Source organism: Bos indicus x Bos taurus, chromosome 11, assembly GCF_003369695.1.
Source record: "Bos indicus x Bos taurus breed Angus x Brahman F1 hybrid chromosome 11, Bos_hybrid_MaternalHap_v2.0, whole genome shotgun sequence".
Classification (NCBI taxonomy): Eukaryota; Metazoa; Chordata; class Mammalia; order Artiodactyla; family Bovidae; genus Bos; species Bos indicus x Bos taurus.
Genome location: NC_040086.1, coordinates 105,743,565 through 105,764,905, shown reverse-complemented (window position 1 = coordinate 105,764,905; position 21,341 = coordinate 105,743,565). Strand labels below are relative to the sequence as shown.

Below are 21,341 nucleotides of genomic sequence, written 5' to 3'. Positions count from 1 at the left end.
AATATTTTGGGGAAAGTAACAGCAGCTTAAGAATTCGATGGAATCCCACAAAAAAACCAGAGCAATTAGACAGCAAAACCAAAACCAGAGATGACACTTAAAACCAAAGGCCACAGGATGCAGGTGGGTGGGGTGGGCCTTGAGACACCAGGGTGTGGGCAGTGACAGGGCAGTACCCTACAGACCCGGGACAGGTGAGAGCCAGACACCAGAAGGGCCTCCTTGTACCCCAGAAGAGCGGGCAGCCTGGGAGACGCTGCCCAACCCCAGCGGGTCCAGCTTGGGACCTGGGGCCAGCACAGGCCAGCCACAAGGAGCCCTCAAACCCAACCTCCAGTCAGGGCACAAGGAAACCTGGACAAAGCTGAGCTGAGAGAGAGCAGGACAGGGCGAGAGAGAGAGAGCAGAGGATGGAGAGCAGGGTCCTCAGAGTCCCCGCCTTCAGCATTCTTGTTCACTCTTAACAACGGCTGAAGGCCCAAAGAGCTTTGCCCAAGTACAGTACACCCATTCATACCGACCATGTTAGAATTTAAGAGAGAATTTAATTTAAAATAACAATTAAACCTATCACATAAAGAACATATTTTACATACTAAGTAAAAAAACAGTCACTAAAGACGACATAATGTATGTTCCCGTTTACATAGGCAAATCTATAGAGAAAGCGGAAAGTAGAGCTGGGGGGATGGGAGACTCTGGGCCTGACGCCACCATGTTAAGGGGATGTGGTCATTCTGGGTGATGGAAATGCTGTGAAATTGATTGTAGTGATAGCTGCACAACTCTGACTTACTAAAAAACATTGAATTTTACTCTTTAAATGAAAAAAAAAAAAGAACATATTTTAAATAAAAATTATTTTTAAACTATTTAATGAGCAATGTGTCATTGTTTTATTTTATATTGTTCACAAAATTCTTTAACATCTGCTTTAATAAGACAGCCCGGTCGTACATCTGCTTCTGCATTCGGAGCAGACGAGTGTGGACATTCTTCTCTGGCTCCACAAGGGGGTTCCTTAGAAGATCTGCTGCGATGTGCATGTCTCAGTCCACCACCCACTCATCTCGTCCCCTACCCCGAGACCATCCAGGTGTCCTGACTGTGAGTGACTGTAACACCATGGAAATCACTCGTGCAAACATACAAACGCTCCTGTGTGCTCTGTGAAGCAGCAAAGAGAGGCAGTTCACTTTCTGAGAATCATTTCAAAAATGGTCTTCATAATGGCATTTCAGTATCACTGTGAAATGATGCTCTGAGGCCAAGATGAATAGGGCCCTGCAGGCCCAGGGGTGCGGGGAAGCTGCAATAATACCAATAACACAAAGACTAAAACCTGCTGAATCTGTTTAAACATGTGAGTTCGTAATATTTTAGAAGCAGAACTGGTCAACCTCCAAAAACAGAGAACAAACCCACGGCCTCAACGACCAGGAAATGAAGAGAAGGCTCTTCCTCTGGGGCTCTGCTGTGTAACGTGACGAGGTGAAATGACAAGTCCTCATGAAACCATCAGCTGCCAAGTGAACAGTGAGCAGCACAGATGCACACTGAAACTCTGAGGGGGTGCCAAGCACAGGCAGTGAGACCCCACAGCTCCAGCGTCAGAAGAAGAACCCAGAGGCCACGCCTTGGCTGGGGTGCACCGCCGCCACTGAGCCAGGTCCACCTGTGTCTAAACTGCAGACAAGTGGGCTGGACGCCCTGCGCGTCTGAGAGCCGCTGACTCCAATCACAGGGTCCAGTGGTCCTGCCGTTCCAGAGAGAAGCACAGAGGATGAATGGGCGGCGGAGCACAGAAGCCAGGTGGCGGCTACCCGGGGCCAATCCTGCTTTCTGCCCCTGGTGTGGTTACTGGTGTGCCCGCCACCTGAGACAGACTCATCAAGCCCAACATCTGACCTGCATTGTTTTCTGGATCAATTTCCCAGGAAAAGACCCTGAGTCACTAAGACGAACTACAGGGAATGGCAGTGGGGAGAGACAGCCGAAGCACCGGCTCATTACTCGGAAAAGCAGGAAGAGACGTCACTACTTGCTCTACGAACACAGGACAGGCCCGCTTCAGGGCCCAGCAGCCCTGCGGGTGAGGGGGTTGCCTGTCCCAGCGACACTGCGGTCGTGGCAGGAAGTATGGGAAGCTGCCCAACTGCTCACCGGGCAGCATTCGGCAGAGCTCTGAAGGCACAACTGCCCTGCAGGGAGCCTTGAGGAGCTGTGGGCAACGGGACCGACGCGTCCCTGAAGGCGCTCTGGCCAAACCAAGCTGGACGCAGGGACCGCCGCATAGCCCGGACGAGTGCCGGCCTCCAGCCCCGTGACCCAAGATAAAGGGGACCAACCGGCCGGGAACACCAGGCCACACAGACGCAGGGCCACAGGCGGTGGCGGAAGCTGCCTGCGTGTGGCCAGAGCAGAGGACACACACATCCAACCGTCCGCGACGCGTCACGTGACAGCAGGAGCCACTGCTGTTTCTGCTCCACGAGACATGCCGTGACCACTGGCTCAAAGCCAAGAGTGGCGGCGGCTGGCCCCGAGCAGCAGGGTCAGCAGTCAGCTGCGAGACTCTCTGTATGGGAAGCTCCTCTAAAGAAGGTGGGTGGGGCCTCAGCCTCTGCCATCCACGTTCAAGTGCACAGCCAAGCAGGAAAGCCTCTGGGAAGCGTGGCCTCAGCAGAGCAGTACCCACGGCCATGTCCGCCCCCAGCCTCAGCATGGCCACACAAACAGCCCGCCTCCCCAGGCAGCCTGGCGCCGCCAGGCAGGGCACCCCCCGACACAGACGCGGCGGCTCACCTGGTGGTCCACACTCTCTGTGGCCATGCACTGGTTGTTGGCCAGAGTGGTGATCTCCCGGCTCTTTGGGGTCTCCATCCGGCAGCTGCAGAGGGGCACCTCCTGGAGGCCATCCGTCTCGCCTGCATCAGGACCGTTGGCCAGCCCTGCAGTCACAGCAGACGCGTTGAGTGTCACCGCCATGCCACCTGCCCAGACGCTCTGCTACACTTGGGTCACCGGCGACAGGGTCCCTGCAGACACGCTCACGGCAGCACACAGGTAACCCAGGCCAAGACTGCACTCCCCACGAGGGGAGCGCTCGTCCTCCCTGCTCCGCTCAGAGCTGCAGCCACAAATTAAATGCTTGGGCCACTCAGAAGGGGGGCTTCCCCGGTGGCTCAGGTGGTGGAGAACCTGCCTGCGACGCAGGAGACTGGGCTCCATCCCTGAGTTGGGAAGATCCCTTGGGGAAGGGAATGGCAACCCACTCCAGTGTTCTTGCCTGGAGAACTCCATGGACAGAGGAGCTTGGCAGGCTACAGTCCATGGGGTCACAAACAGTCTGACACGACGGAGCGTGATTCCTTTGCCTTCGAGACACTTGGTAGTATCTGGAGACATTTTGGGTTTTCCAGGTGGCGCTAAGTGGTAAAGAACCCGTCTGCCAATGCAGGAGACATAAGAGACATGGGTTCAGTCCCTGGGTCAGGAGATTCCCCTGGAGGAGGGCATGGCAACCCACTCCAGTGTTCTTGCCTGGAGAATCCCATGGGCAGACGAGCCCGGTGGGCTACTGTCTATGGGGTTACCAAGAGTGGGACATGACTGAAGCAAGTTAGCACCACCTGGAAGGGTTTAGAGGCAGCCTGTTCAGTGATGACCCACTATAACCGCACAGAGAGCTTGCTTCTCCAGCTGAATGACGGACGTGTGGAGGAAAACAAAGAAGAAAACCAGGATCATGGCAAGCCTTTTGGGCACAGCAACATCACCCCGACCTGCCTGCAGGCAGGCGAGGGGGCAGTGCCAGGGAAAGGGGGCTCACGGTCAGGCTGGCTCCTGGTGGGGACACAGGCCAGTGGCCAGAAACAGCCCTCAACCCAGCTACGGCTTCCAAAGGAAGGCAAGTCCCTGTTCCTTCTCACAGCACAGTCCCATGGCCCACTCCCCTCCCTGCGCGGGAGCCAGGCTGGGCCCAGGACACTCGGGACCCAGACCCAGCCGTGCCCTGGCGGCAGGAGCAGCCGGCTCATGCGAGAACCAGACTGGAGGGCAACCCTGAGACCCCAGGGATCCCGCCCTCGCTGCCTCCCAAGAGCAAACGGAGGGGTGTGACCCACCTGCACTGACCCCGATGCTGCTCAGCTGACTGACTCTGAACCCAGGACACGGGCCGCAAGGCCAGGGCGAGGGAAGGGCCGGCCAGCAGGCCAGGCAGAGGAGCTACAGGGCGCCAGACGGACGGGTCCCAGTGGACCCTGTACATGCCCCCGGCTGTGGCCATCTGCCCACAGCCCCAGCCAGCCACCGGGGTCAGAGCAGCACCCAACCCCGGCTCGGCAGACCCGGGGGCACGGATGAGGGCCACTGCGCATCCCAATGCAAACGCTCTCTGGGCTGGAGCCGGGACCCCGTGACCAGGTCGGTCCTCGCCTTCCCGAGGGTCCAGGTCACAGGGCTCGCTGCCAAGGATCTCCAGGCCGCTGCCCTCTCTCGAGGGTCTGAAACTCCAGGACTGAATACATACACCTGGAGACCCCGACTTGTCCCTGCAAAGAGCTGGCTCTCCAGATACCGCGTGACTGGGCGGCCCTGGCAGGGCTGGCACCGTGAGAAACACCCTCAGAGAAGCATCTCGCCCCGCGCCCGGCAGCTGCCTCTCCTCCTAATGCAGGGCTCCCACCAGCGAGGCCCTTACTTAGAGGAGCTGAACAGAAGCACGCGAAGGCAGAGGCCACCGCCCCTGAGCCCGGGGCTCAGCCTAGACAGGCACCCCCGCCGCACTGCCCTCACACCACCGACCATGCGCAATTTGGTAAAATAAGCACTGCTTCCCGCAGGCGTCCAAGTCAGCACACTCCTGAGACAAAGCTAAGAACGTCTGGAAGCAGAGAACACACACGTCACGTCACTGGGAAGGAGGGCGTGAGGGGTCACTGGATGGTTTCTGCTAATTTGCAGCAAGAAGAAAAGCTGCTGTTTCTCTGATGGAGAAGCCTGTGACTTCCTTCCCAAGCTACAGATGTAGTTTCCTGAGTTGAACAAGCACCCAAACTCCCCTAGTGCTCACAGCCAAAGGCCATCCATCTATCCTTTCCACAACGTCTGGCTAAACCCTGCCGGAAGCCATACCCTTCAGCCACCAAAGTCCATGAGACAAAGTTAACAGGGGTTTTACATCATCCCCAGATTTCAAACTGATTTCCCACAAGGGCCAAATAGCTGTTAGCTCCTTTTCCAGATAAAGGTTTTTGGATGGTGGGAGTACACAGCCCCAGTGCCAGGACCCCAGCACCGTGGAGCAAGGACCTCGGTGAAGGGCCCAGCCCCGGATACGCACCACGGGGCATCTGAACACCAGCAGCTCAACCCCGACGTGGGCACACGTTTCTGCCAACACTGCTGGAGTCCGAGGCCATGAAACAGTCAGGTTACGCAGAACACTGCCACCTGCGGGCAGAGGCACCTCCCGCGGGGAGCCGACAAGAGCTCGTGTGGCCTGTGGGACCGCCACCCCAGCAGGTGTCTGCACCCAACCTCTGGGGCACAGCGACCGGCACCGTGTCCTGCCCGCGCAGCATCCAATGTGCCCTCCCCCCACTGGCCCCACCACGCACGCGTTCACCTTCTGTGTCAGAGGTCAGCGCACCCTGGACATGGAGATTCAAGGAGTCCAGCGGCACCTCCATGTACCCCCCGCCGTCGCCAGGCGCCGTTGGCTCCACACTGCCCGAAGACGACGCAGAGGCTTCAGAACCTGCAACCAAAGGTGCCCTCATCAAACGGGGGGCTGGGGCCGCACCGCCACCCCGAGGCACAGAGCCTCGCCAGCCACGCAGATCCCACACATGCGCATGCAGACCATACAGACGCTCGCAGGTACACAGATCGCACACACATGCACACGAGACACGTAGACACTTGCCAGACACAGATCACACACATGTACACGAGAGACATACAGATGCTAGCCAGCAACAAACATCTCACACACGCATGCGTGTCATACAGATGCTCGCCAGCAACAAAGATCACACACGCGCGAGAGAGACAGACACTCACCAGCAACAAAGATCACACACGCGTGCGAGAGAGAGACAGACGCTTGCCAGGCACACGGATCACACACGCACAGCAAGTGTCATACAGACATGTGCAAGACATACAGACGCTCACCAGCAACAAACATCTCACACACACGCGTGTCATACAGATGCTCGCCGACAACAAAGATCACACACGCACGCTAGACACACGGATGCTCGCCAGCCACACAAATCACACACGCGCACATGCGAGACATACACTCACCAGCCGTGCGGATCACACACACACACCCGCCCACACTTCTCCTGCCTGGTCCCATTTCCACTCGGGCTCCCCGGGGATGGGGCAGCCTCGTCAAGGAGAGCAAAGGCACAGACACATGAACACGCCTTTCTCTACACCCTCGTGAGCTGGATTAAAGCTGATAGAACGATCTGAGGACACAAGTACAAACACTGTACACACGTTCCATGTTAAAGTAAGAGAAAAGTCGAATGGCAGGTTTCAAAGACTAGCTGCTGTGCGGCAGCTAAAGACGCCTCAGACACACAGCATCACTGGGAACCTGTCCAGCTCAGGCCGTGGGCTCCAGGATCCACAGGGAAAGGCTGGAGGGAATGTCCATCCATGAGAACGGGGTTTAAGGAGCCCCTCACCCGCCAGAGGGTAACACACTCTGAACATGCCAACGAGAGGCGAGTATGCAAGTGAGGAGCCATCACGGGGTGAGAGGTTCCTATCTACATGACCCAGGAAGCCACCTGGGTATCAGTCATCGTAAGGGCATCTCACTGAAGAAGCCTGTGAAAACGGGCGTTTACACAGCATAGTTAACACCTCCAGCAAAGGGCAAATGCCCACACTTCACAGACAAGCCACTGATGTTATTTCAATGATGGGAATTGAACAGGTATAATACAGAAGTTTGGTATCCAAAGACCCTGAGTCCAGGCCAGTCTGCACCCAAATCTCAGGCAGGAAGGAGCTGACCGCCTGCAGAAATCACCACCCACCTGAGGAACCCCAGTAGACTGTACAATTTTAAACACTTTACAAAGGGAATACAATTCAAAGTCCTGCTTGAATAAATATTCCGGCAGGCATTCTGCATGCTATACCCAAGATGGTGGCGATCAAGCTTTCATCCCAGGACCGGTGACTTTTAGTCTTGGGTCTACAACGGCTTGTCAGCCGACAACAGAAACACGGGGTGTGTGACCTCGGGTGATGACTCGAGGCAGAGAGACGGGGAACCGTGAGTGAAGGAGAGGAGCTTCAGGGACAACATGGTGCCTGGCGGGCCAACAAGCCCCACGCACCATCTGACCCAGACCCGAGCGCCCGCCACGCGGGGCCGCCAGCGGCCCTCTGCACTTCGAGGGCAGCTCCATGACCTGCTTCTCCATCAGAGAACTAAAGCTGTGCAGCACTGCCCAGCAGCAACGACACGGTGACCCGGTGACGCGTGGAGAAGCCAAAGAGAGGTGCCCTCCGTGAGCGGGCCCCACGGCGCCGGCCCCAGGCGAGAACCCCAGAGTAGCGCGACGGCTGACTAGGGAGGGGTCTCGGCCAGGCACAGGGCGTGGCAGGACCTCCTGTCACAGGCGCGAGGGGGGCTCACCAGCCCTGCTCCAGAGTACTGCACACCCCCTGCGGCGTTCAGTCCTCCACAGCAAAGCTGCAGACAAGGGCTGGGCCCTTGAGCCTGAGGCCATTCCGCTCCCAGTCTGCCTGGGACAGAACCACCCCCGGATCAAGGGGACTGACCAAAGGGCTGAGCAGCGCTTTGTGGCCCAGGGCCTGGCCCCAGGACACTGAGGGCAGGGCACAGGGTGTGTGGGGGTGCGGGCCGCGGGCAGGAGACCGCCGGGCAGCCCTTGCTAAAGCAGCTCCGATTAAGTCCCTTCTGGGGTGTTTGCTGTCCTAACAGTGGAGTCCTCCAGGTGAACGCAGCCCTGCACAGACCCCAGTGCCGAGGCGCGCTCCCGCCCAGGCGTCGCGCGGCTCCGTGCCTACCTAACACAGAGCAGGGCTTCTTTTTGCTTCTCCGCCTCCTCTTCCTCGCTGGCTTGATCCAAGGGCTGTCAGGCTTCCCCTTCCTCTTGAGGAACTTCTTCTTGACGCTGGACTCAGAACTCTGGGGAGTGGGGAGAGGGCAGAAAGGCAGAGCGTGGGCTCCGGGCGCAGAGGCTCCAGCTCCTGCCCTGTGGCCACCACTCACCCACAAGACCCCGCTCACTCCCAGACGGTCCCTTCTAGGTCACATTCGTAAAGATGCCCATGCTTGTCCCTAAACACACTCCAAGCCGTTACTTGAGTTTCAGCACACACACAAAAAAATACATGGGAGAGTTCTACCAGACACTAAAGCAGCTCAGTAAGCGAGTCCACTTTCAGTCACACGCACCCATTCACCGTGCTCAAAAGAAAAGGAGCAAAGCTTCAGTCTGCTTCAAGTCTACATCCAGGTTAGCCAGAGCCCAGAGAGCAAGAGGCTGTCACCGCTCATGACACGCCACGATTCCTGAGTGTCCGCATCTCACACCTCCACGCAGGCAGGGTCTAACTGCCTTGAGCCAGACAGACAGAAAGCCAGCCCACAGACCACGCTGCCAAGTCTGACACGAGGGTCTCGCAGCCTCGCTGGCCGTGGGTGAGAAGACACCTAAGGGCCTATAATCCCGAGACCCTCAGATACCGGGGCGGCTCAGCGCCTGCGCGAGAGCCGCCTGGGAGCCTGGGCCTGGAGCTGGGCCCCAGCGCCCTGTGCCTCGCGCAGAGAAGGGAGCAGCGCGAGCTACACTGCACCAGGGCCAGGCCCCGGGGAGACACGCGCCTCGCCACAGCGCCGCCCTCGCGCCCTCCTCTCAGCCCCCACGTGGCCACCGTCTCCCTCTCAGAGACCTGCTCTGGCTGGACGGACACGGCCACGAGCTCACCGAGCCCCGCCGCCCCGCCGCCCGCCAGCCGAGCCTCCGACCCCGCCCTCAGCTCTGAGCCCCGCCCCGCTGGCCCGGAGGCCCCTCCCACTCTGCGCGCAGGACCCAGGGATCCGCGCGCGCCGGGGTTACCAGGTCGGACTCGTCCCCGTCCTCCTCCTCGTCCGCGGTGCCGGCCGACTCCTGCTCCTCTTCAGACTCGCCGTCCACCTAAGCGGCCACGCGGGGGCCCAAAAGAGAAGAGAAGCCAGTGACCCTCTGGGGGCAGGCACCCGGACCCCCGTGCTGAGGGGCTGCTGGGGGCGCCCGCGTTCCCGCTCCACACCAAGGGCCCACCTGGAGGGCGGCCCTGGCGTGGAGGAGGGCATCAACTGTACACAGATCAACGTGCGTGGCAGACAGCAATTAGGAAGGACCAGCGCACACGGCACAAACACAAAGTGTAAAACCGACCCGCCCCTGCCGAGGGCCCAGGCCGGCCCAGGCTGCAGCGAACACTCAGACCCCTTCCAGGTGGGCACGCGTGCCCAGCCTCCCGGCAGCAGCACCCTGCACACTTCTCTGAGTCACCTTCTTCTAACGAGAAGTGTGTTGCAGAACCCCTCCCGTCACATAACAGAGGTGCCCGTGCTCACCGCCCCTACCTGCACAGTGACCCTGAAGCCCGTGCGCACCCGTGCCCTCCTCTGCCCTGCACACATGCCCACTGTGGCTCCTCCAGGGGCTACAAACCTCCACGATCGCACAGGACAGTTAAGACCACCCCCCCTCCACGGGAAACAGCAGACACGGGCTCCCACCACGGCCAGCGCTGGGGGTGGGGGGTGCCCACAGGCCCAAGCACCCCCAGCCCTGCCCCTGTTTCTCCCTCTGAGTCCGGGAGACCACACCCCTGGCCCTTATCTCCCCTGGGTCCCTGCTTTCTAGTAACTGTGGGAGCTACACACCCACAGGAGAGATCTCCTCTGCCTGCTAAACATGTTACCAACATTTTCCTACCAAGTCTTATGAGCTTTGCTTCTCCTCTTTCTTTTTATATAAAACTTCTGAGATTCCAACCGGACGAGTCAAACCTCTCCACTTCCCACTTCACAGCTTCTGGGTTTGTGTCTTACACCAGCAAGCCTTCATCGGAGATTAGAAGAAATGGTTTCCAAAGCTTTTTTCCCACAGTTGAGTATTTTGTGTTAACTCTTTTCTAACTTCTGGCTGCACTACACGGCATGCGGTGTCTTAGTTCCCAGCTGAGGAATGAACCCTGGAAGCACAGTCTTAACTACTGGACCACCAGGGAAGTCCCTGTGTGGACATTTTAAATCTTCTGGAATTTGCTTTCTTAAGTAACAACTTCTCTGATTTATACCTACCCTTGTACACAGTGGTCTGAGTGTACTCAGAACCACGAGACCACCGCCCTGTGTGTCTGGAATGGAGCCCACGTCTCCTGTGCCCCGTGACCACCTGCTGCCAGTCATCCTGGTAACATTCACGGAGAAGCTCACGGCCTTCGCCCCCAGCTGGAAGCCCAGCTCTGACAGCAAACTGCCACGCTGCGGACGGACGGCAAGGTGGGCGGCCGCCCCGCGTGGTGCCTGCCCAGCCCCACCAAGCCCCATCCTGCCAACCCTGCACCTGTTCCCGCCATGACACCCCCACATCAGGTGACCCCACCGAAGGTCCTGTGAGGATTCTGATGAGTTTAAGGATAACATGGGGCAAGGGAAATTACACAAGGGATCTCCTCATTCAGACAAACTATGAGTCATTCCATGAACTTATGTTTCTTTAAACCTCTCTCAGCAAAGTTACATAACTTCCCTTCCAGGTCACAGACATCTCTTGTTAAGTTTACTGCTAGGTGCTCTGGCGGTGTTTCAGGATGACAGCTAACTCTGGGGGTGATACTGGCTCTGTGTTCCGAGTCCTCAGCTGCTGAGACAGCCCCAGGACCATCAGGGAAGCAGCAGCCCCTGCACACAGGCCTGGCTGCGCCGTCCTGACCTCCCTGGTCGTAAACGCCAGCCAGCGTCCTGGGCATCCTGCTGACAGACTGTCCGCGTGTTCTCCGACTGGCAGGACCACCCACGCTCGGCTAACCAGCTACAGTGATGAGGATTATATTCTCAGCAAACTCTCTCCCTTGTCCTTTTAAATATTAATGCTCCCTCTGGCTTTCACCTCACAGCTGCGCGGCAAGAATGGCCAGCTCGGAGCACCCGTGTGAGGGGAGGTGGGGCTACCGCTGCTGTTTAGACACTAAGTCGTGTTTAACTCTTCGTGACCCCATGGACTGTAGCCCACCAGGCTCCTCTAGCCATGGGATTTCCCAGGCAAGAATACTGGAGTGGGCTGCCATTCCCTTCTCCGGGGTTCTTCCTGACCTGGGGGTCACACTGGGGTCTCCTGCGTCAGCAGGTGGGTCCTTTCATCACTGAGCTGCCAGGGAGGCCCTGACAGTGGCTATCCGCATCTTCTCTTCACTCGTGTTTGTGATGGTTTAAAACTTCCACCAACACATACAACTTTCTCCTGGTATCTTTAGTCAGCTTTATTTAAATATCTTTAAATTTCACTGGATAGTTTTTTATTTTAAAAACAGCGAGCAATGGAACTACCCACTAAAACAGGCAGATTAACACCTTCTGAAACTCCTGCCACATGACTGTCAAGGGAGGCGTAGGGGTCAGTGGACGAGAATGCACATGGCAGCCGCAGGGACCAGCTGAGGCCTGGGGACGGGCGGTGAGGGCAGCAGCGTGGCAGCGTCCAGGACGCAGATCGATGGACACCTGCGGGACCGCAGCAGGCAGAGGCCGCACGGGGCAGGGGCCCAGCCAGCAGGCCGGAGTGCGGGGGACAGCCGCACCCTCCCGCCCCATCCACCCAGTGCTAAGACCAGGGTGCCGAGCGTCGGTCACCAGTGAGAAGCAGGGGCAGCATGCTGGCCGCGTGCACAGGGGCTCCTTTCCTACAGATCGCTCTTTTAAGAAGACCAACAACCGCACAGATGAACAGCTGAGTTCCCAGCAGGCATTTCACAAGAGAAGGCATCACGTGGCAAACGCTCCAGGACGCCCCCAACCTTCTCGGAGGCCAGGAAACGCGAGCCAGAACTGCAGCGTGGATGCGCTCGGCCCGAGGCACACGTGGGGCGCACAGCTCCCGGCAGATGCAGAGCACAGTGACAGCCAGGCTGGAGGGGGCAGCCCCACGTCGCCCCCAGCGCCCCTCCTTCCCCAGAGACTCATCAGAACAGCCAAGGGCTTGGGGACAGCTGGCCGGGAACACATGTGCAGCGAGGCTTCCGCAGAGGAGAATGAGAAAGGCAAGCGAGTCCCAGAGCCATGACGACCCCGGAGGGGCTCAGGGACCCCAGTAAGCCCCAGCCAGAGCCGTGATGGCCCCGGAAGGGCTCGGGGACCCCGGTAAGCCCCAGAGCCGTAATGGCCCCGGAGGGGCTCGGGGACTCCGGTAAGCCCCAGCCAGAGCCGTGACGGCCCCGGAGGAGCTCGGGGATCCCGGGCCACCTTCAGATGCCGTCACACAATAGAAATGAACCAACAGCGCGAGTGAAGCCCACAGTCACAACTGAGCCGCCAGCTCCTCAGAAACAGGGGCTGCAGCCCAGAGCAAGGCCGGAGCGGCCCACCTGCAGGCTGGCCTGCACCCTGGCCCATCCACGCAGCAGCCAGCCAGACCCCAGCACACGGCCTCCAGCTCCCTCCCACCCGGGACCCCCGCAGGTCCTGGGAAGGCCCCCACCCCGGCCCTCTGAGGCATGGCTGTGACTGACAGACGGACACTGGACTCGGTCTCAGGCCCGGCCCGTGCGCCTCGCGCCTCCCGTATCTGAGGAGCCGCGCGTGAGCCCACCGCAGTCTGTCTCCATCGCTGACCCGTGCAGGCCTGCTCCCACCAACTTACTGCACTTTCCACATTTTCTTCTCGATTCTGCTTTTATTTGTCTTCCCGATTCTTCCGTTAGCTTGATACTCATTTGACTTTTTCCCCTTTGTATTAACATCTAAACAGTGTTATTGAGTGTTAGATTCTTTCTGGAGGAGGAGAACTTCCATCAACACTGAGAATCCAGAGACAGACCCGAATTCAAGCGCGGTGCACGTGTGACACAGGCGGTCTCGTCACCAGGGAAGCGACGGCAGTCCGCGGCCTCTGCCGGCCCCAGAGCCCAGCCTCGCGCCCGCCCGCCCGGAACCGCCTCACGGGGACGTGGCCCCCGGCCACGCGCCCGCCCACGCTGGCTCTACCCCACAGTTTACCATGAGTTCTATACGAGTCAAACAATTACACATAAAATACAAAGCAATGAAAAAACAAGAGCTAGCTTACATCAACTTATTCAAAATTGCCAAGGACAAAGGCCTGTATGTTGTACTTAGAATCCAGAACCCAGAAATCACGCAGAAGCAGCCTAGTGTCCCTGAGCTCTGGTATCACAGCCAAGGCTGACAGCAGAGTCCTTCGAGCCATCGGTCAGCAATGCACTCACACCACACTGCCCAGGTCACAGGCCAGCAGAGAGGGGGTCACAGAACAAATCCTGATGGCTAGTGACCGTCAAGGGCTGCCTGGCCCGCCTGGAACAAAACACGGAGGTGCAGGGACACGCAGACGCAAATCTGCGCCTTCCCACGCACCGCAGCCAGCGCCCTGGTGACGCCACGTCCCACCGAAGGGGCGATCTGCCGAGTGTCCCCTGTGACACCAGGGAATGGCTCGGAGAGGGGAGCAGGGGGCAGACAACACCTGCTGAAGGGCCCAGAGTGGCACACGGTGCCACGAGGAGGAGCCTGGGCACCCAGGGTCCAATCCCACTGCGGGCAGCGGCGAACGCAGGCCTGAGAGCGCACCCTCCAAATACCGTTCTAGGGGCCAGGAGGGCTTCCCTGGTGGCTCAGCTGGTAAAGAATCCGCCTGCAATGCGGGAGACCTGGGTTCAGTCCCTGGGTCGGGAAGATCCCTTGGAGAAGGGAAAGGCTACCCACTCCAGCATTTTGGCCTGGAGAATTCCATGGACTATGTCCATAGGGTCACAAACAGTCGGACATGATTGAGAGACTTTCTCTCCCTCTCTCTCTCTCTCTCTCTCACACACACACACACACGGGCTAGGAAACTGCTTCCTCCTATGCTTCTACAGGAGAGGGAGAAAATAACAAATGATATCTTAAATGATTTTAAAATTTCCTTTAAATCTCTAGTGTTAGCATTTTCTACCAATTTATTTTTGAATAATTACACCTCAGGGGCTGGGACAACATTTAAAATTTTGCCCCCAAAACTCCTAGACAAGTAGAACTGGCGTAAGTGGCTACGATGATTCTGAAATTTAACAAACACTAGAAAAAGACAAGGGGCCGTCCCCTTCTGCTCACTGACTCCACTAAGGCCTTTGACTGTCTGGATCACAAGAAACCGAAACATTCTTCAAGAGATGGGAACACCAGACCACCTGACCTGCCTCCTGAGAAACCTGTAGCAGGTCAAGAAGCAACAGTTAGAACGGGACATGGGACAATAGACTGGTGCAAAATTGGGAAAGGAGTGCATTAAGGTTGTATATCATCATCCTGCTTATTTAAGTTATGTGCAGAGTACATCGTGCTTGGCTAGATGACTCACAAGCTAGAATCAAGAATGCTGGGAGAAATATCAACAACCTCAGATATGCAGATGATACCACTCAAATGGCAGAAAGCAAAGAGGATCTAAAGAGTCTCTTGATGAGGGCAAAAGAGGAGACTAAAAACACTGGCTTAAAACTAAGATCACGGCACCTGATCCCATCACTTCACAGAAAATAGACGGGGAAAAGTGGAAACAGCGGCAGACTTTACTGTCTTGAACTCCCAAATAACTGTGGGTGCTGACTGCAGCCGTGGAATTAAAAGACGCTTACTCCTTGGAAGAAAAGCTATAACAAATCTAGGCTGAGTATTAAAAAGCAGAGATATCACTTTGCTGACAAAGGTCCACAAAGTCAAAGGTATGGTTTTCCCTGTAGTCATGTATGGATGTGAGCATTGGACCATCAAGACGGCTGAGCGCTGAAGAATTGATGCTTTCGAACTGTGGTGCTGGAGAAGACTCTTGAAAGTCCCTTGGACTGCAAGGAGATCAGTCAGTCCTAAAGGAAATCAATCCCAAATATGCATTGGAACGACTGATGCTGAAGCTAAAGCTCCCATACTTTGGCCACCTGATGCGAAGAGCCGACACACGGGAAAAGACCCTGATGCTGGGAAATTCTGAGGGCAACATGAGAAGTGGGCGACAGAGGATAAGATGGCACCATCGACTCCACAGACATGAATGTGAACAAACTCGGGGAGACAGTGGAAGACAGAAGAGCCTGGCTTGCAGCAGTCCATGAGGTTGCACAGAACTGGATACGACTGAGTGTCTAAACAATAAGACACTCCCGAACTCCAGAGGCTGGAAGAAAATCCTTTATACACATCAAAATCTATACCCACGGGGCTACTGCAAAGTGCAAAAGGCTAATCAACAAAATCATACACTTCCAAAAAGTCACTGCTGCAAGAAACTCACCACATCGTCTCTGCCCACCCTTAGTTCAGAGTAACTCGTCAAATATGGCATCTGTTTCACGCAAAGATGGCCCAGGGTTTCCTCAGACGGATCTGACACACGGCGGTGACGGCAAAACCACGGCTCTGCATCTGGCTGACTCTAGCCACGGCTGCTGCTCCTCCTCCAATTCATCCGTCCCCCAGCTAGAAGGCCCAAACACCAAGAGCCGCTCTGCCCAGGTCTGCTCCCACTGCCCCTGTGGGGACCCCCACACCACCCCGGACGGTGCACCGCCAGGACCACCACACGGCACACCCGAGCTTGTCAAGCACTCTCGCACACATAACCGCCCCACAGGCCTGTCACAGCTGGGCACTCGCCCCTCCGGGAGAACGGAGTCCTGGCTTGCAGGAAGACTGCACCCGGGGCAGGAGCCCAGGACACCAAGCCAGGGCCAAGGGCAGGCTACACAGGCACTGGTCAGCACAGCTGGCAGAGCAGTTCTTGACGACACTGTTCCCGTTACTCCACTGCCTAGAGACAAGACATTTACTCCAGGGAGCACCGCCCAGAAAGACAAGCACTCCAGGGAGCACCGCCCAGAAAGACGAGCACTCCAGGGAGCACTACCCAGAAAGACAAGCACTGCTCTGTGAAAACAGACGGTCCAAAGACCCAAGGGAGACGAAACCCAAGAACCGCAGCCAGAAGCCAGCAGGGCTTTCTTAGGGCCCAAAAGTGCAGACGTCCTCCAGCCCCTCGCCCGGGACTGAGGTTGGGTGTACATGCCACCCACCTTCTGGCTGCAGTCAGGCGCCAACACGCCATCCTTGGAGGCCCTGCCATCCTCAGTAGGGAACGCAGCTGCTGGTGGGCCGCCCTGGTCCTCATCCTCGTCCAGCTCCTCCGAGTCATCCTCCTCCGAGTCCAGATCCAGGCTCTCACCGTTCACATGGAGGGAGCCATCGCTCAGATCCTTCTCACCCTGGAAGAGGGCAGACGCAGCGTCGGGACCCCCTGACTCCTCCCAGTGGGCATGGCAGGGGCTGCCCTGGAGCAGAGCAGAGAGGCAGAGGGCCCCCCCACAGCCTGGCACACCCCTTACCTTGGAACCCCCCGTGGAATGAGTTATGCTCTTAAACATCTCAATCACCGTCCTCTGCTTTAACACTTTGGTCTTTTTCTTAGGAACCAGGCTATAGGTTCCCATTCTTCGCTTTTTCTTCCGAGATACTGCAGCTGCTAAAACAAAAGGCAAGCAAGCTAAAAAGAAAAAAAAAGTCAAAAGGGGACAAGAGAAGAAAAGAAATGCCATTCAAACGTTTTTAAAGGCAGGCTGATCACCAAAGTACCATCAGCACCCACAACAGTGTCGCAAGTTGCACAGAGAAAGCAGAAAACCCACCATAGACCATGCGATCTGCTCACAAGGAAACACCAAGCTGCGCAGAGGCCACACCAAGCCGGCGGTGCCGGACAGGCCGTGGTCACCAGGACCCTCCGCCCTCGGCCAGAACCCCACGACTGCTCAGCGCCCTGGCCCTGCACACGAGGGCGGGTGGGCGGTCCTGGAGCAGGGCTTCCAGGCAAGTGCAGCGGTCACGGGACCAAGCCAGGGCAGGGAGGGCTTGTGGCCACTGACGCTGTTCTGGGCAAGGCAGCCCCAGGTTCACTGCTTTGGAATGAGGGTTCCTACGATGTTTTCTTTTGTAAGAAGTTTCAAGAATTGTTTTCTAAAAAAAACTGAAAACCATTGCTTTCACATGGAGGAACTCCTCCAAAGGACTGAGAGAAATGCCTTATGTTTAAGTTCTATGAAACACGGGAAGGGGACACTGGAGAAACAGACGTCTGTGCACATGGGCGCCAGGACACAAGAGCCATCGGCACATGGGCCTGCAGGGGAGCACGCGGAGATACGATGCCACCCACACGCGGGACGGGCACAGGCAAGCCCCGAGCAGGCCTCCCGGCGATCTTGGGAGGCAGGCGGGTTGTGCACTTCGTGCAGATCTGGAGTTTGCCCAGCCTGTGCTGAGGCTGAATGGCACGCCCAGGCCCTCCAGGCTTCACACCACCACGACTTAAAGTGGGAACAAGAAGGGACGAAGTGAAATCGTGAGTGTCCCGAGACAAGTCTAACACGGACAGGAGGCGGCACAGAGGAAGGAGGGGAGGCGGGTTTGAAGGACCAGGTGGACAGAGGCCGCGCGCTCCCAGGCCACACAGGCGCCGTCACAATCAGCCAGGGCCACGCGGCAGAAAAGCCATGGGAAGAGCAGGGGAGACCTGTACCCCCGAGGAGCAGGGCCGCAGGCCGCGGGAGGGTCTGGGCGCCAGGACACATTTGCAATCCCAAGCCTGTGGGACCCCATCTTCAGCCTGCAGAGAAGGCAGGAAGGACTCCCGTGGGAAACCACTACAGTCTAAGTGTTTCTGTTTAGAGAGCTTGTCCTGAACGGATGAGGAAATGACAGAGCTCAAACGAAAACAATCTGAACTCTTCCCACCCCTACCGCTCTCGCCCTCCCCACCAGCACCAATGGGCTTGCAGGATCTTACTTCCCTGACCAGGGATTGAACCCGTGCCCTCAGCAGTGAAAGCATCAAATCCTAACCACTGGACCATGAGGAAGTCCCCGATCATAACTTTTCAACAGAAGCACCAGCTCCTGACATTGTCGCCGAGCCCTACACACACACAGGGGCCGTTTCACAGAGAGCTGCCAGTCTGTCTGGCTGAGACTCTATTATTATTTAACAATAGTACCAAGAAGTGGTGGGAAGACAGACTGACCCTGTTTTCTAACCAACCACTGCATTTCGACAAACAGAACATGAGCTCCCTGGAGATAAGGCTGGGCCCAGGACCAGGAAGGACAACACGCGACAGGTCCACCTGGAGAAGGCAGGGAGTCCTCAGAAGCGAGGGGGTCATGTCGGAGGACTCAGGAGCCAGCCTAAAAGGCAGACCCGGGACAACGCAGGCATAACGGTGATGGATGGAGACGCACAGGAGGGCCCACGAGCTGAGACAGAGGCACGGCTGGAGAGGGAAGCCCTTCACTGCAGCAGAAGCACCAAGAGAAGGCGGGAGGGGACGACGGAGGGGAAGCCACCCTGGCGGTCAGTCCCGGCGGATGTCCCCAGACACCTACGCTGCAAGTGGGAGGAGCAGACCACACAGTCCTTTAGGCCCCACCTCCCAAGACACACAGGACAGTGACCCGGGGGTCCCCAGCCCCCGGGGGACGCAGCGAGGACATGGGCCTCGGGGGCGGTCCAGAAGACAGCTGAGACCCCAGGGGCGCTCCAGATTGACCACACGCTCCAGGGGATGGCAGGAAACGCCTGGCCAGAAGCACCTCCCAGGTGACACGTGAGAGGGCGCCACGCGTGGCAAGCACACGCCCAGGGGCCCAGGTCTGCAACCGCCACGACGGGCAGAGGCGAGTGCCCCTCGCTGGGTGACTGCGCCCGTGGTGAAACGGGGGGTCCTCCACAGAGACTCGGGTCTGAAATCAACTCCTGACAGGCAACAAGAGAGCGCCCCCATCCCGCACCAGGGGCCTCTCGCAGTCTGAGTCCCACCTCGCGCGCGAACCCAGGGCCTGGCGGAGAGCCCATCTGTCCTGAGAAATCTAGTCTCCATAGGGAGCGGGCTCCACGGCTCTCCCCCCACAGCCCCCCAGGAGCCACCCCCTCTCCAGAAAGGCCCACCAGGGACCTGGCGTGCCCCGCTCCGATGCAGGAGGGGCCGTCCCACGCGCCAGGCCCTGGCACTCAGCCCCTGAACTGACCGCCACCCCAGACCTACAGTGCCCACCCCACCGAACCACGGCCTCAGACCGTCAGACTGAAAGCGACCTTCGTCTGGGAGCTGGAGGCCAGCAGAGGCAGCGACACGGGCCGGGCGAGGGCGGAGCCGGCGGACACCCCGGAGCGCGGCGGGCCCCTTTTACCTGTCTGGGCCTTCGCGGTGGCCACGTAGCATTGGTTCTGAGGTAGCGACTGGTGAAGGGACGGGAAGGGGGGTGAAAGCTGCTGGCGTGCGAACTCCGAGGCGCCCCTGCTCAGCTCCTCCTTCGGCTCCTCGTGGTCGCGGGCGTCCCGGCCTTCCCTGGGGTCCTTACTCGCCGCGTGCTTCAAAACAGAGACAGCCGACAATGATACACAGGCGGCACTGACGCACAACCGACAGACGCACACCTGACAAGACACACAGGCGGCCCCAACACACAGCCGACACTGACGCACAAGCACAGAACCCGCTGCCCCGCCCCCCAGCCCCCGAGGACGGGCAGGCCAGGCGGAGCGCGGTGGCGGCGCGGGGAGCAGGGCCTGCGTCTCCAGGGGAAGCGGCAGGGAGCTGGCCAGCCTGTGGCTCGGGTGCCGCGTGTGCCCCGCGAGAGACGCCCAGGAAGCTCTGAGGAAGCGCCTTCCACTCGGGGCACCCCCAGCGGGTTTCACACCATGGCATCACCACGCCACATCTTTAAGATTCTTTTGCTGAGTTTTACCCACTTGCTCGGTGTCCTGGCCTCAGCCTTCCCGGGCGACGAGGTCAACACCGGCAGCGACCGGCACCCCCACCTTCGCTCCAGACGCCACTCACGCGCCCCCACCGCACGCTCCCCGAGTCGCCAACAGCCTTCGGAGGCGCGCCCTTGGCCCGGCGCGCTGCACCGCACGCGCCTGCACACGCAGCAGGCGCTCTCCCTCAACACACAGGGCTGGGAAACGCGGGAGGACCCTCGCCTGACACCATTGGCAGAGGTGAACTCAGCGCATCAGAGGCCTCAGCGAGCCAAAGTGCAGGAAAAAGCAAAGTGCAGGCGTCACCACACTGGACTTGGTGACGAGCCCTTCCATATTACAAGGGCACAGGCGACAAAAGAAAAAAAGAGGAATTAGACTCCATTACGAGTAAGGTTTCTTATAGATCAAAACTACAATGAGACAGCCCCTCATGTCTGTCAGGATGGCCGTTATCAAAAGACGGCAACTCATACATGCTGGACAGGACGTGGAGAAAATGGAACCCTGGGGCCCATCGACGGGAACGCCAACTGGTGCAGACACTATGGGGATTCCTCAAAAATTAAAAACACAACTACAGTATGACCCAGAAATTCCACTCCTGGGTATTTATCCAAAAAACCCAAAAACAACAGTTCAAGAATGTAAATGCACCGCATGCTCACTGCAGCGCTAGTTACAACAGCAAGATGCGCAGGCAGCCCAGGCGCCACCAGCGGACGGACGGGTGAGGACACGGGGGTTCAGCACACACGGTGGAACTGCACTTGGCGGTAAAGGAGAATGAAACCTCGCTGTCGGTGACAATACCGACAACACCTCTGGATCCAGAGGCACTGCCCTAAATGAAGAAGGGAAAAAGACAAATACCATGACTTCACTCATATGTAGAATCTAAAAGACAAAAACAACGAACAAACACAACAGAACAGAAACAGACGCAGAGACGCAGAGAATAAACAGAGGGGAGGGATGGGGGACAGACAAGACACGTGAAGGGGATTACGGGGCACAAACCTCCAGTTACGTAACAGGTAAACCATGGAGGCGTAATGTACAGCATGCAGAATACAGTCAACAGTAGTGTACAGTAACTCTGCATGGTGACTGTGACTAGACTTACCCTGGTGATCATTTTGTAACATATAAAAACATTTAATCACTATGCTGTATACTTGAAACTAATATAATAATCACACGTCAATTATACTTCAATTAAGACTTTTTTAATTTCTGTGCCTCAAAAGACAACCA

At 57.7% G+C, this 21,341-nt stretch overlaps 1 protein-coding gene across 7 annotated transcripts in view; it reads right to left on the bottom strand.

The window, feature by feature from the left end:
• The window catches only part of EHMT1 (euchromatic histone lysine methyltransferase 1), a 109,444-nt gene that overhangs the window by 32,193 nt on the left and 55,910 nt on the right, over window positions 1-21,341 (bottom strand). For 2 of the 7 annotated variants that reach the window (XM_027557020.1, XM_027557027.1), the window contains exons 4-10: window positions 19,511-19,691; window positions 16,654-16,811; window positions 16,345-16,533; window positions 9,126-9,203; window positions 8,071-8,191; window positions 5,633-5,764; window positions 2,806-2,951 (exon numbers count right to left, since the gene is read on the bottom strand). In XM_027557020.1, coding sequence (XP_027412821.1) covers window positions 2,806-2,951; window positions 5,633-5,764; window positions 8,071-8,191; window positions 9,126-9,203; window positions 16,345-16,533; window positions 16,654-16,811; window positions 19,511-19,691 — 1,005 coding nt within the window. The remainder of the gene's footprint in view (window positions 1-2,805; window positions 2,952-5,632; window positions 5,765-8,070; window positions 8,192-9,125; window positions 9,204-16,344; window positions 16,534-16,653; window positions 16,812-19,510; window positions 19,692-21,341) is intronic. The other 5 variants (XM_027557024.1, XM_027557021.1, XM_027557025.1 and 2 more) reach the window with 5 other exon arrangements.